This window comes from Pleurodeles waltl, chromosome 1_1 (assembly GCF_031143425.1).
Source record: "Pleurodeles waltl isolate 20211129_DDA chromosome 1_1, aPleWal1.hap1.20221129, whole genome shotgun sequence".
In the NCBI taxonomy this organism is placed as follows: domain Eukaryota; kingdom Metazoa; phylum Chordata; class Amphibia; order Caudata; family Salamandridae; genus Pleurodeles; species Pleurodeles waltl.
The window spans coordinates 138,472,478-138,488,558 of NC_090436.1; the positions used below are offsets into that span (position 1 = coordinate 138,472,478).

Consider the following 16,081-nt stretch of genomic DNA (forward strand, 5'->3'; position numbering starts at 1 on the left):
GGACCACTGAAATATGTTTCAGAGCTTCACCACTGTCCACCATTTAGTGATCTCTTAATGAAAGCAGAAGCAAAACCTAAACACTATTACAATCAGAGCCCAACAACAGCTAAACATTGCAGAAGAAGCTTCAAGCAGCGGATAGCCATTACGCACTTTCATTAGCACTCATTTTGTGAAAGCTAGTGAAAATCTGAACACTGTAAGTAGCCCAGTACACCATTCCGTTTAAAAAAAAAAATATATTTTCATGTTTAACTGTACCCAATAAGCTATATTACGCTTAAAAAAAAAAAAAAAAAAACAACAAGTAACTTGTTTAATGTGTTTCAGGTTCTGAAGACATTTACAAACCACTCTCACTTTGGTCTTATGGTTTGTGTTACCAAATGCAATGTACCCACGTTATCCCGTCCTATGCAGATATTGATGGGTTCTAGTGACATCGCAGAGCATGAGTGGTTTTGGCACTGCAGTTTATGTAGTTGCATGTGTTTGGTAAAAATAAAAAATAAAATAAAAAATAATAACTTTTGTATTGTTTACTTGAAACGAGTATCATTGCGCCCTGCATGAATATTTTATTTTTAACAAATAGTGCAATCATTTCAGCATATTTAGCTTCTGTTTTATTGTGTGCAAAATTCTCAATGGATTTGTGCAAGATGTGTATTGTGGTGACGTGTGCAATTTTCGTTTGCTTTTCCTTTATAGTGGGATATTGTTGGTGCTTTCTGTGTCTGTGCAGATTAGATGCAAGTGATCCAGAGTCTACCTGTCTCTGGCAAGTGAGTGTTATTATTTTTGAGTATATAGGTATTTGTATGCTTTGTACTGATTGACATTTCCTTTCAGATTATTATATGCCAGTTGTTTTACTTTGTATGATAAAGACACAGTTTATTACTCATGCTACACAGTATGGATTATATTTGACTTATTTGTCATGTTACTTTTATTAGTAAGGATTATGGCTAGCAGCTGGATTACTGCTCAGCAGATTGTTGGTTTGCTTATTCGAATCTCCCTCTGTCCATGGTTCTGAAACTGACTCTGCACTGAGGCAGAGGAGACGGAGGAAGAAGTCCAAGATTCTGGCAGTGAATTTTCTGTCCAAGAGGAATCATCTGATGAAGCCACTCAGTGCAGAGGAACTGCCTCTTTTAGAGGAGGACACTAGTATGCCAATAGCACAGCAAGAGGCATCTGGACTGCAGCCTAAGGCTGAAAGGTTTCCCATTAAACATGCTGAACTCTGGGTTGCCCCACGCATGGCCCAGCCTATGTTGCCTACCTTTACTGCGTTGCAGGGTGAAGAGTGAATACTAAAACCTTTTTGCCTATAAATTTCTTTCAGTTGTTTATGGACAACGTATTTTGGATGAGATTGTTGACCAGACTAATTTGTATGCTTAACAGTGTTTGAGGGATAACAATGCCAGACTTAAGCCCCACTGTGGCAGGCACTAGGCCTACCCAGGCAAGTGAGGTACAATTTTTATTGGGAGACTCAGTGGAACACCGAATAGAAGAACAGGTGTTATTACCAATTGTATTTCTCTGCATTTGTGCCTTCCGAATGTAAGTCTGTGTAAGAAAGAAGTAATTCAGAGAAATGCCCTTTAATGCACTCGTTAGTATGGTTACCCAACAAATTCAGAGATGTGCAAATAACCACTGCTTCTAAATTCCATATCTTTGCCCAGTTTGGAAATACATAGGTTTCCTTGATACCTATTTTTCACTATTTATATTTTTCCAAATGAAGTGCTGTATCCCCGGTACACAATATAAAACCACTGCAAGGTGCAGCTCAGTTATTAGCTCTGGGTAGCTTGGGTTCTTGGAGAACACACAAACGCTATAGATCCCAGCAAGCAGAAGGGTCTAGTATATTTAATGGTATATTGATTTTGTAAATCGGCCATTGTGACGAAAAGTTACAAACGAAAACATTGCCATAAACTGTTGTTTTCACCTACTAATTTCCGATTTTTCTTTATTTCAACACTTATTTTCTTTAGGAAAACCTTGAAGAATCTTCACAAGTGACCCCTTGCTGAGTTCAGAATGTTGTCGGGTTTGTAGAAATGTATAGCTTTCCTGGATCCACCATGGGTTTTCACACCCATTTCTATCACAAACTGGAAGGAGGTTCAAAGCACAAAAATCTGAAAAATGGGCTACCTCCCAGTAGAATGCCAAAACTGGTAAAAAAAAAAAAAAAAAAAAGCCTCTCAATCAAGTCTGCCTGTTCCTAATAGCTCGGAGGGTGGTGATTTTAGCACTGCAAACCTTCTGTTGATGCAATATATATATATATATACACTTTCTTCTATATGTTTCCAGAAAAAAAAAAATATATATATATATAGCTATATTTGGACTAATGTTTTTCTGGTCCAAACAGGGAAATTCACAAACGCTGGGCACCCTGTACAATCCTCAGGTATTTGGCATGGACAGAAAGTTATGGCGGCCCAGGCTCAAAGTACCCCTAATTGCTGCCCCCCCCACAAAAAAATTAAAAACAGTTAGCACCGGTTGGGGGGTTGTAAAGCCATGCTGCACAGAACATATCTACAAAACACTGAAAACGCCAATTGGTGTTGCCTATGTGAGATCTATTAGCTTTGCCAATGTTTTTTCGGTTGTCGGGTGTGCACATAAGCACAATGAAATCATTGCAGCTATGCCACAGCACTGATATACCATGGAGAGCTTAACAGATGTAGTAACAACAATCAGGAGTCAATGCACAGAACAGCACATTGTAGAGGGACATGTCCCCTTTGCTGCTCCAATTTAATAAAGAGTCGAAGACTCACCTCTTTTAAGAGCATTACATCACAGTGAAATATCAGCAACCTTCTGCTCCCAAATCCTAACTACCTCTCCTATCATTCAATGACTCTATGTTAGCCTTTGACCCTGCTGGCACTATACAAATTCATTCAATTTTTAGCTTTATAACTCAACACCTTATCACATGACCCACATTACCGAACTCCTGTACAGCATTGTCTGAATAAAAAAAGGTGTGTTCTCGCACAGGATTCCCTTTTCTCCCCAAACACCACACCTCACCTCAAATCTCCAAAGAGCACACTGGCCAGTACTGTCGCATTTACCTTTTAATGCGTTTTATAAACTGCATTGGGGTAAATTAAGATCCCCCTGTAGGGATTAACTTGATGAGACTGGTCAAAAAATGCAAGTCACACATTAAAACAGGGTCCTTTAAAGCATTAGTGCCACAGTCAGTCCTTCACTTGCGATGTATATCACTGTTAACAAGAGAAACAATGCTGTGCAATTAGCGATGCATTCTTAACCTAACTACCATTCATAACAACTCCAAAAAGAAAGCCGCCAAGAATAAGTCTGTTAATTTTATTATTCTTTTTGATCTACCCTAATTTTTGTGGTTTTACACATACTACATTTATGGATTAGTCCTCCTTTATTTCTAAAATTAGGATAAAAGACATACATAGCAAAGACTGCTTTGCTAAGTACATAATCTAGTACATTACAAGCATAGCGATAAATGAAAATCTTAAACATATAAACCATCTCCTGATTCTCGCTTTAATTGTGGAAGTACTTTCCATGTAACAAAGCACTGTGGAAACCTGAATGGTAATGACTCAGTCACGTTTTGTACAATAATAAACAACAAATGTTGAATTTTTAGGCAATCAGTAGTTACAAGCAGCTGACAGAGTTGACCAAGGAAATTATAAGCTCTAAAATTGGGGGTCCTCAGAAAGGAAAAAAATAATATATCACACTGGCATTTAAGCCAGAAACAGTGATAAACTACAACAGAAGAATAAAAAAGTGTCTTACTCAGTATAAAAATATAGCAGCAGTGGTGCTGAGGTTAAAACATTTTAAGATCCACTCCCAATACATTTACTGGTCAATCCACTGGCCATATGTGCAAATCCATCTGGCTCTTACCTTGGGATGGTGACACATTTTGTATTGCAGTTCTGAGTAGTGATCGCTTTTTCCAGCTCATCTAACTGTCCTGTTTTTTTCAGTTTTTTCACCAAACTTTTTACAGCTTTCTCACACCATTTTTCCTCTTGTCCATTCTGTTCACCACCGGCTCCTCCAGAACCGGCTGCCGATTTCTTCCAGCCCAAGAGACGTTTCACAACTGGTGGTGTAAAGGGCAAAATGGATGACATTCTCCCTCCAGACAGGACTCCAGTGGTGAAATGCCAGTTGGTCTCTCCTCAGCCTAAAGAAAAACACACCAAAAATCAAAAGGAATTTGCCCACTTGGAGACACAAGAACTATCAGACCACAAAAACAAAGCTACTATGCCTGCAAAGCATATATACTGCTGTGCAAACTAAAACGCTTTAATAAAACTGTCATCAGTAAACAAATAACCTACTCTAGACCTAGCTACAACTCAAGACAAGGAGGTAATCAAGAGAACTGGAAGCCTACAGGAGAGGACCCTGCCCAAGATCATGGAGTGTCCAAAGGAACCTCTCTCAAAATGTTAGGTAGTTTGTATTGGCGACAAATCTACCAAAGAAGCCACACTTCCACCTACTCCAAAAGACAGCCTTCACTGTAGTCTGAAGGAGTGTCATACATCCAGGTAGTCTCATCCAACCACATTACACAGAAAAGGTCAGAAGAGACACCTGCATAATCTTTAGCTGCAAGCTATCAAAATGAAGCATGGACTCAGCCTTGTCAATTAGCTTTGCTGCTATCTGGTGTCTTGTGAGCTTACTAACATACAGTTGCTTCTGTGGAATAGACAGCAATGTGTGGATTAGGTAAAGTCAAGCAGACACAGCTTGCTTCAATTGAAAAGGGAGCAATAGAATGTGTTCCAGAAGTTGTGAAAGGCCCAAACATATTGGAAAGGCATGTGAACTTTTCACATAGCACTGCTCATTGATTAGCTTATCAAAAATATTGCCAAATTAAAGGATGCTTAGGCGTTACTAGGTCCACCACCCTACCAGGAAAAACATATCTAAAATTTGATGTGAAGGTTTACATACCTCCTGAAACAAGTGCACAAAATCATTCTAGCTCAATTCTTGTTAAGTTTAAAACGCGTTCACAAAGACGCAAGGCTCAATTATTGGTGATATTTCCGTATAATTTTTTAACAACAGGTTATAAAGGTTATAAAAGTTCTGTATGTTCCTCATGTTTATGGTTTACACTAGCTTTGATTTGGATTTCATTCACAATCACACTTTAATTTATATATATAGAATCCTTGTTCAAATAGGGGTACAATTTTCAAATAGGAAGAGTTGTTCAGACAAAAATTAGACTTCTGTCAGCCAACACCCATTTCATTTGTGGCCTTGTCAGCTTGTTTGAGCTTTCTCAAGGCTTAATTCTGTAACAACAATATTTAAAGCAGGGAAGAATGGTAAGGTGAATCTCTATATTTATGGGATGAACCAATTTATTTTTGGGTAGTTTTTTGATATTGATGTCAAAACTGGTGTCTGTTCTGGTAGTCTAACATTAAATCGGAAGAGTCAGTTCCCTGCTTATGTGAATCAAGACTAGACAACAAATTACAAATAGCACATACAATAGGGTTTAATTTACATATACTTATTAATTCATAATCTGTGAACAATACAATTAACCCTGACTTTCTCCATGAACCTAACTGACCATTATGAAATTCTTTGAAATAATTAAGAGTGTGCTGGCCTTGTTATATTTTTGAAAAGTCCTCGCATGGACTGCGTTATAGCAATAAGAACGAATACCTCAAAAGTAAGACAACTGTAAAACATGAGTAAACTTGAACAGCAAATAAAACAGACCTAACATTACTGCGAAAAAACAGACTACAAAGCAAGGGGTAAGAAAAAAGAAAGTAGTCATTAGTTTATCTGCCAGCACTTCCAAAACCATAACCGGTTAGTACTGAAAAACTGCAGAGGTAACTAGCTCCAACAATGAGCAGCAGTGACCGAGAAAGCTGTGTTGCTACATGGTCCCTTGAGGAGAGTTTGGTCTGTAAAACACAACCATGAGTCCAGGGGTATACCACTCCAATTTAGTGGTGAATTATCCTTGAGTTATCAGATGGGTGGTTTTATATGTAACGACCATGGCCTTGAAAATGACACTACTGTGAATGGGAGCCAGTGTAAAGATATAATACTGAGACAATGTGTTCCAATCTGGGATGCTTCATGATAAATCATGCTTCTGAATTTTGTACCAGTGAAAAACAATGCAAAAACTTCAGTTGAGAAGCGAGACAGATGGCAATGCAGAACTCTAGGCATAAATGGTCTGCAACATCGATCATTGGAATGTACAACAGTTGTTACATAAAATGAAGTTCTGTTGTCAGAATATTAGATTGTAAAAGCGTCTATTAACAACTGTGACCACATGGGTGACCAAAGGCTGACTGAAATCCTTGTGGATTCCCAGACTGATTTTGCTGGGGAGGGTAGGGGTGCCACCGTTTTTGGACAAGCACTTTTTCTTTCAAATGTTCATTTCTTATGGTCCCACTTCAGATAGCAGCTTGCAGTATAAATAAGGGAAGATAGCATAGGGCCAGCAGTTTCAGGAACTATAAAGCACTTAAACAGGTGTGGATAAAAAACAATGCTACCCTCGAAGATGGCCTGTCTCTTGCATAGAGAGGGGAGCAGAGCAATAAAAGATCAGAATGGTTGGTCTATCAGCAAAATTCGGTCGAACCTCTTCGAAAGAATAAGGGATGACAAGCAGCATTTCATGAAGAAAGCCAAGGCATAGATAATGTAGGAGAACATTTGCCAGAGAATCGGCCTTCTGTAACTAGCCAGCCATATGTAAAATATCCATTTATTCATCAATGATGGAAAGAAAGTATTGTAGTCAACACCCAACGAGTAGACTGGAGACCAAATTAAGTGCTACAATTTGATAAAGCTCTCATAGGAGAAAGTGTCAGTATGTTTACAGAACAGCATACTTATTGGGAGATTGAAAACACGTTGCGATTGATGGGGGACTAACCATTTGGTCTCCAGCAGTCCTGCTGGATCTGGCCTTTGAGAAGTTGGGAGTCTAAAAAGAAAAAAATATAAAATCACAAGAACACAATCCTTCCTCTGCACCAAAAGGTAATGCTTCGCACTTTTTAATTCTAGATGGAAGGCAAGTATGACGAAGGGTAAAGAAAACAGATTGTCTAATTTTTAGTTTTACAAAGCATGAGATCTGGAAGTAAAAGCCAATTGGAATGAGGCGCCGTGGGCATAGGAAACAACCTGTAGGGCCAATTGGTTCAAGGTTATCCCTTCTGAAGCTTGGGCTCAAACATCTACACACATCACATTGTCTAATAAACAATTTCTAAGAGGCTTCTTGGAGGAAGGTTTGAACAACAGCATTGCAGTGGTTTTCAAGTCCCTACTTTTTCAGAAGATACTTTTTTTGCAAGATGAAACTGATGCCTCCAACTCTACTGGAAAATGATTCTAGGCAAATGGAAATTATGTAAACTTCTTAGAGCTAGCTTCTGTCTTGCAGCATAACTGGTGCAGCCTATTGAAGGACATGTACAAATGAGGCACCGGAATACCCTCAATAAAAAACATCCTGACCAACTCATTCAAGATGGACAACAAAGCACCAATTGTGAGCAAATGCTATTGAGTCCAAAACTGTAAGGGACAGGTTTATCCACCCTTCTTTGTTATTCTCAGCATACAAACAAGCAGGATGTGTCTAAACAGTAAGAAATATGTCCTTTCTAACAAGGTCTTGAAAGCAGAGGGACTATTTAGGCAGGCTGCTGGAAAGCATGCATATCCAAAATAATAGAGAGCAATACTTTCTACTGTGAGGTTCCTCAGGGAATCCGGCTGACGTTTGTTTCTTGAAATGATTGCAAAAAGAACACTGTGAAGAAAGACCATGAAAATTATTTCTTAAAACTGTGTAATAAATTCTTAATGAATTCGGTGCCACCTAAAAAGATGAAATTAAGCTTGGGCTACAATGGGCCTTTCTTACACTAGTAAAGCGGTAACCTATTTGTCAATCATGAAGGCAAAAAAGTGGGGGAGGGGTCGCTGTTATCTTTAGGGACACTTTTGAGGGCACCTCCACCTCACTAGTGCAAAAAGATGTTGTTAATTAGTTCCCTCTTTTCCTTTTCAGGGATCTTTATATATAGGCCCCCAAACTGCTCAAAGAAGGGCCTACCAAAACTCCTCAACCTGATTGCCCAACTCTTCCAGCAACATGCAATTGGGGATTTTAATGTACACATGGATGACCTGAAATGCCTGCAGATAATACACCTCACTGCTACCTTGGCAGGGTTGAGCCTCCCTCAATGGGTTCAAACACCCTCACAAGGCAGGACACAGCTTGACCTGATTTTTTTGAATACTGGTGACCTACAGGTTTCCCCAGCAAAATGTCTTATTTTGATTGACCACTTTTTAACCACTTTCTCCTTTTAGGTGCCCTATGGTTCTCGCCTGAGCTTTGAGAGGAAAAAAGCCACTGTAAAAGATAAAGCGGGCTTGGAGAAAATCCTATGGATTGGAAGCAAAAATCCAATATAAGGAATCATTGATTAACTTCCACAAAACTACCCGTGAAGTCCAGAGAATGTTTTGCCTCACGAATTTTGATGGTGCCTAACACTTGTCGGTAAATAAAAAAAAATGTTCATTCCTTTCTTTCCCCGGAGGCTGTGCATAGCAATTTTAGCCTTTCTAGGGAACAGTGACACGACGTATCAAGTTTTTTGATTTTTTTGAACGAAAAAAAAAATAACAATCTATGATATTTTTCCAGTTATCTCTGGAACAGACATTGATAGAGGTGGTGACAATTCCTGAAGACGTTTCTTTGGAAGAAATAAAAAAAAATTAAATCAGAACCACCAGCGGCCCATGTCCACCTAGAATTTTAAAACTGATAGCCCCTATTATTAACCAAGCATTCAAGAGGTTTCTGAACTTTTCTCTAGAAATAGGTCTCTTTCCTTTGGAATGTAAACAAGCATTTCTGCGACTGTTACTGAAGAAACCTACAGCTGATTGAGCCATACTAAGCAATGTTAGACATATCTCCCTATTGCCGGAAACAGCAAAAATTTCCAGGAAAATTGGTTAAAATACAGCTCTCTGCCTCCCTGGAATCTAGCAGCCTGTTGGGTGATTTGCAATCTGGCTTTCGGCAAGTGGTGAGCACCGAGACCGCCTTATTGGAAGTTAATGGAATTGATCATGGACACCCCTTGATGGTGGTCCTTTTAAACCTATTGGCAGTGTTTGATAAGGTCTCACATGCTACCCTCTTAGACAGAATAAGAATGGCAGGTATTCAAGGGAAAGTCATCGCTTGGTCGAGGTCCTTTCTACAAAGATGGATCACAAAGAATTCACCTTCAGCCATTTTCATCCTCCACTAGAGACATACTATATGGAGTTCCACAGGGATCTGCACGGAGCCCTACACTCTAATCTTTACCTATCCCCCTTGGCTCAATTGATTGAAGCATAGGGGTGCATGTGGTGTCCTATGCAGATGACACACAGCTGCTGCTATCTTCCGGGAAAACTCAGACTCAGCCCTGATTAAGTTTAAAGACTGCCCTAGGGGAGTTGCTGGCTGTACGAATGATAACTATCTAAAGTTAAAACTGAAGTCCTTTTCTTGGGTACATGCTCTTCCCCCCCTCCCTAACCTATGGTGGTTGGGTGTCAAAATTTAGGAATAATGTTTGACTTGAGTCCTTCGCCACACAAATCAAGCAGATGTCATCTGCTCGTTTTAGGAAAATGTTGCCTTTATGCCAGAAAAGCAGGATGTAGGACGTTGGTTCATAACTTGGTCACCTATCGGTTGGCCTATGCTAATAATCTGTATCTGGGACCCCCTGCTTTTTTTTTTTAATTTGTAGACTACAGATTGTGCAGAATGCAGCTGCAAGGCTGATCCGAAGAGTCTCATATAGCTAGGTCATATCTCCCCATTTGAAACAACGTCATTGGCTACCTGTGATAAATCAGAACAAGTTTAAAGCTCTAACACTAGCTTTTAAACCTTTTTCTGGGCAGGGCCCTGCATGTCTGCAGAAAAGACTGCACCAATATCAGCAATGTAGAGCACTCAGATCAAAAACCATCTTTTTCAGCTTCATGTCCCAAAAGATTTCAAGGCAAGGCATAAGGTCTTTGTTAAAAATGGGGTGGGTCCACTACTTATACCCCTTTCTGCCTTTGAAGTTGAAAAACTTCAAATAGAGTCTCAAGTATTTGCAAGATCCTTCCTTGTCCAGGCCAGGCCAGGCCCCAGAGACACACCATGGGGTTGGAGACTGCATTGTGTGAGGGCAGGCACAGTCCTTTCAGGTGTAAGTGACCACTCATCCCTTCCCTCTAGCCAAGAGGTGCAAACAGCCCAACTGTCAAACTGACCCAGAGAGGGAATCCACAAACAGGCAGTCACAGAATGGTTTAAGCAAGAAAATGTGTACTTTCTTCAAGTGGCATTTTCAAACACACACTTTAAAAACAATCCTTACCAAAAGATGTATTTTTAAATTGTGAGTTCGGAGACCCTAAACTCCAAATTTCTATCTGCTCTCAAAGGGAATCTGCACATTAATAATATTTAAAGGCAGCTCCCATGTTAATCTATGAGAGCCTTGCACAGTGAAAACCGAATTTGGCAGTATTTCACTGTTATGACATGTAACACACATAAGTACATGTCCTACCTTTAACATACATTGCACCCTGCCCACGGGGCTATCTAGGGCCTATCTTAGGGGTGCCTTAAATGTAATAAAAGGGAAGGTTTAGGCCTGGCAAGTAGGTACACTTGCTAAGTCAAATTGGCAGTTGAAAACTGCACACACAGACACTGCAGAGGCAGGTCTGAGCCATGTTTACAAGGCTACTAATGTGGGGAGGGGGGCACAAACAGTGCTGCAGGCCCACTAGTAGCATTTGATTTAAATGCCCTGGGCATCTCTATTGCACTTTACTAGGGACTTACCAGTAAATCAAATATGCCAATCATGGATAAGACAATCAACAGTACAATATTTATAGGGAGCACTTGCACTTTAGCACTGGTTAGCAGTGGTAAAGTGTGCGGAGGCAATAAACCAGCAAAAACACAGTCCAGTACACCATAAAAACAGGAGGTCAGAAGGCAAAAAGACAGGGGAGACACACCAAAAAGCTGCCAGGTCTAACACATTTCCCCTCCAGCTGAGAGTAGGGGGGTGGGGGGGGGGGGGGGGGACTACTCAATCCCCGGGGAGTCTTCCTCACTGAGGCAGAAGAACCTGGACAGACCATCAGCCTTGGCGTATTCTGTGCCAGGACGGTGTTCCACCATAAAGTCCATCCCCTGTAGGGAAATGAACCACCTCAACAGTTTGGGGTTCTCACCCCTCATCTGCATTAAACATCTGAGGGGCCTGTGGTCGGTCTGAACCTGGAATTGAGACCCAAACAAGCCCCGCCTATGAAAAGGAGAGAACAAAATGGATACTTTCAATGCGTCAAACCTTAGGGGTCAAACAACATCTTGAGGCCCTTCGTGTACTGGGATACGACACAAGTCAAAGCATTGTCTTTACGGTCTCTAGATACCGCCTACCGATGGAGAGGACTAGGTGCATGTTGTCAAAGTCCAATGTGGGTTCTGATACCAGAAAAGCAAAGGGTATTCCTGTTCACTCTAAACCACCCCCACACCCCCTTATGCACTAGCACTTTGAGACATGTAGTGAAAGACAGTACTGGCATATTATTAAAGCACAGGGTATTTCTAGAGCCCCTATCCCCCAGGATCCCTCATGCACTTTGAGGATTTGTGGATGAAGAGGGTATTTTTTCATCTGTAGTGACCCATTTTATAAAGTTCATGGAATGTCTTGGCTGTAATTGATTCTATCAATTTTTGAATTGGGTTGTTTGATTTAAATAAGATTTTATTGATCTATTTGGTATGATGTTTGATTTTAATGCTTAACACTTTTATACCTTGTTTTGTACTTTTATGGCTTGTAGCTGAAAAAAAGGCTTGAAAAAATGAACAAAATACATTTTACAACTATTCTTTTGGTTCTAGTACCTAGTCCTAGGCTTGCTATTAGTGTTAAGTTAATTCTACTTTTAGACCCATCTGTTTGTCTGTCAGCAGTGTTCATTACACTGCCATCTTAAAGGATGCAAATCGACAGTCTAGACCATCATGTGTGTTAACAGGTCCAAAGGGATAAAAACACAACAGCCAAGCCGGTCTGTGCCCAAATACTGTCCACAGCAGATCATGTTTCTCACATATCTATTCAACCATTAGCTGCCTCATTCATTCAGTCTTAATAACTTAAGCAATCAAACAGTATTAAGAAGCTTCTGGTGAACAATGCGCTATACAAATACCGTAAGCAATGGGATTATTGTAATTATCTACGTAAACTATTAAAAGGTCTGTTATTCCTTAACTAGTCTTAGTCAGACTTTTTTTAATGAAAAACCCATATCAACATATTATATACATAAGAGGCAATGCTACAGTAAATATACACACACGTTGCTAGATAGAAACGTGAAGATAGAAACGTGAAATTACATTACAACAAAAGCATTAGACACTTATTTAGGGCCTAATTATAAGCAAACAGTTAAATTGCTAACAGTTTGTGTAGAGATGAAATATTTATCTTACCAGTTTGCACCTTCCACTGAATTTCGAGAGGTCAAAACTGGCCAAATTTAACATGGGGAAAAGATGGTATATTTACAGGACTACAGTTCAAGGGTTGATTTTGAGGGGTCGATATGGAGAAATTCAAGTTTTGGAAAAGCTTAGGTTTTAGGTGATGAGGTCATCCAGTCATTAAGAGGTTGGGGTGAAGACTAGGTGTGAGATGTCCTTTGGTGAGGAGACCTTTAGAAACAGTTGTGTGTCATCTGCATATCAATAATAGAAGATCCCTGCCTTCTTTAGGAAGACCTGCCATTGTGGCTCCAAATGGTTCGATGTATTGGCTAAATAGGCTGGGGGTAAGGATAGACCACTCCCCCCCCCCCGAGGGGCCCCTTGTTCATCTGCAATCGGTGCAGAAAGGCAGTCACCAATTTCTGCCTGTAGGAAGTTGGCTCTGTATGTGCTATTTCAAAGTAAGGAATAGCATGCACAGAGTCCAAGGGTTCCCCTTAGAGGTAAGCTAGTGGCAAAAAGAGAATACTAATGCTCTATTTTGTGGTAGTGTGGTCGAGCAGTAGGCTTATCAAAGGAGTAGTGTTAAGCATTTGTTGTACATACACACAGGCAATAAATGAGGAACACACACTCAGAGACAAATCCAGCCAATAGGTTTTGTTATAGAAAAATATATTTTCTTAGTTTATTTTAAGAACCACAGGTTCAAATTCTACATGTAATATCTCATTTGAAAGGTATTGCAGGTAAGTACTTTTGGAACTTTGAATAATTACAATAGCATATATACTTTTCACATAAAACACAAATAGCTGTTTTAAAAGTGGACAGTGCAATTTTCACAGTTCCTGGGGGAGGTAAGTTATTGTAAGTTTTAACAGGTAAGTAAATCACTTACAAGTCTCAGGTTTGGGTCCAAGGTAGCCCACCGTTGGGGGTTCAGAACAACCCCAAAGTTACCACACCAGCAGCTCAGGGCCAGTCAGGTGCAGAGGTCAAAGAGGTGCCCAAAACGCATAGGCTTCAATGGAGAGAAGGGGGTGCCCCGGTTCCAGTCTGCCCGCAGGTAAGTACCCGCGTCTTCGGAGGGCAGACCAGGGGGGTTTTGTAGGGCACCGGGGGGGACACAAGTCCACACAGAAAGTACACCCTCAGCAGCGCGGGGCGGCCGGGTGCAGTGTGTAAACAAGCGTCGGGTTCTCTGTAGGTTTCAATGGGAGACCAAGGGGTCTCTTCAGCGGTGCAGGCAGGCAAGGGGGGGGGGGGGGGGGGGCTCCTCGGGGTAGCCACCACCTGGGCAAGGAAGAGGGCCTCCTGGGGGTCACTCCTGCACAGAAGTTCCGTTCCTTCAGGTGCTGGGGGCTGGGGGTGCAGGGTCTTTTCCAGCTGTCGGGACTTTAGGTTCAGGCAGTCGCGGTCAGGGGGAGCCTGGGGATTCCCTCTGCAGGCGTCGCTGTGGGGGCTCAGGGGAGACAACTTTGGTTACTCACGGTCTCTGAGTCGCCGGAGGGTCCTCCCTGAGGTGTTGGTTCTCCACCAGTCGAGTCGGGGTCGCCGGGTGCAGTGTTGCAAGTCTCACGCTTCTTGCGGGGATTTGCAGGGGTCTTTAAATCTGCTCCTCTGTAACAAAGTTGCAGTTCTTTTGGAGCAGTGCCGCTGTCCTCGGGAGTTTCTAGTCTTTCTTGAAGCAGGGCAGTCCTCTGAGGATTCAGAGGTCGCTGGTCCTTGGGAAAGCGTCGCTGGAGCAGGTTTCTTTGGAAGGCAGGAGACAGGCCGGTAGGTCTGGGGCCAAAGCAGTTGGTGTCTTCTTTTCTTCCTCTGCAGGGGTCTTTCAGCTCAGCAGTCCTCTTCTTCGTGTAAGTTGCAGAAATCTCAATTCTTAGGTTCAGGGGAGCCCTTAAATACTAAATTTAAGGGCGTGTTTAGGTCTGGGGGGTTAGTAGCCAATGGCTACTAGCCCTGAGGGTGGGTACACCCTCTTTGTGCCTCCTCCCAAGGGGAGGGGGTCACATCCCTAATCCTATTGGGGAATCCTCCATCTGCAAGATGGAGGATTTCTAAAAGTTAGAGTCACTTCAGCTCAGGACACCTTAGGGGCTGTCCTGACTGGCCAGTGACTCCTCCTTGTTATTCTCATTATTTCCTCCGGCCTTGCCGCCAAAAGTGGGGGCCGTGGCCGGAGGGGGCGGGCAACTCCACTAGCTGGAGTGTCCTGCGGTGCTGGAACAAAGGGGTGAGCCTTTGAGGCTCACCGCCAGGTGTTACAGCTCCTGCCTGGGGGAGGTGATAGCATCTCCACCCAGTGCAGGCTTTGTTACTGGCCTCAGAGTGACAAAGGCACTCTCCCCATGGGGCCAGCAACATGTCTCGGTTGTGGCAGGCTGCTGGAACCAGTCAGCCTACACAGATAGTCGGTTAAGGTTTCAGGGGGCATCTCTAAGGTGCCCTCTGGGGTGTATTTCACAATAAAATGTACACTGGCATCAGTGTGCATTTATTGTGCTGAGAAGTTTGCTACCAAACTTCCCAGTTTTCAGTGTAGCAATTATGGTGCTGTGGAGTCCGTGTTTGACAGACTTCCAGACCATATACTCTTATGGCTACCCTGCACTTACAATGTCTAAGGTTTGGCTTAGACACTGTAGGGGCACAGTGCTCATGCACTGGTGCCCTCACCTATGGTATAGTGCATCCTGCCTTAGGGCTGTAAGGCCTACTAGAGGGGTGACTTATCTATACTGCATAGGCAGTGTGAGGTTGGCATGGCACCCTGAGGGGAGTGCCATGTCGACTTACTCGTTTTGTTCTCAGCAGCACACACAAGCTGGCAAGCAGTGTGTCTGTGCTGAGTGAGGGGTCCCCAGGGTGGCATAAGATATGCTGCAGCCCTTAGAGACCTTCCCTGGCATCAGGGCCCTTGGTACCAGGGGTACCAGTTACAAGGGACTTACCTGGATGCCAGGGTGTGCCAATTGTGGAATCAAAAGTACAGGTTGGGGAAAGAACACTGGTGCTGGGGCCTGGTTAGCAGGCCTCAGCACACTTTCAATTCATAACATAGCATCAGCAAAGGCAAAAAGTCAGGGGGTAACCATGCCAAGGAGGCATTTCCTTACACTGCCTATATGACTTGCCCATAAGGAACGAAGAGAACCATGTAAAGACCACACCATCAATGGCCATTCATAGTGTGTCTAGCAGCATGTGGTGGTTGACCATGTCGATGGATGATAGGTCTAAAAAAATGGGGAGATAACTTATCTGAGTCTTGCATTCGAAGGGCATCATCATCATCATCCACCTATACAAGTGTGGCATTTGTGCTGTAGCCCTGATTGGAACCGGATTGATAGAAGTCCA

General features: G+C 42.1%; 1 protein-coding gene across 4 annotated transcripts in view; it reads right to left on the bottom strand.

Moving 5' to 3' along the window:
- SMAD2 (SMAD family member 2) overlaps positions 1 to 16,081 on the bottom strand; it is a 379,037-nt gene that overhangs the window by 273,219 nt on the left and 89,737 nt on the right. For 3 of the 4 annotated variants that reach the window (XM_069219017.1, XM_069219067.1, XM_069219063.1), the window contains one exon: positions 3,967 to 4,252. In XM_069219017.1, coding sequence (XP_069075118.1) covers positions 3,967 to 4,199 — 233 coding nt within the window. In that variant the 5' untranslated portion in view covers positions 4,200 to 4,252. Of the gene's footprint in view, positions 1 to 3,966; positions 4,253 to 7,030; positions 7,082 to 16,081 lie in introns of all 4 variants that reach the window. The other variant, XM_069219021.1, reaches the window with a different exon arrangement.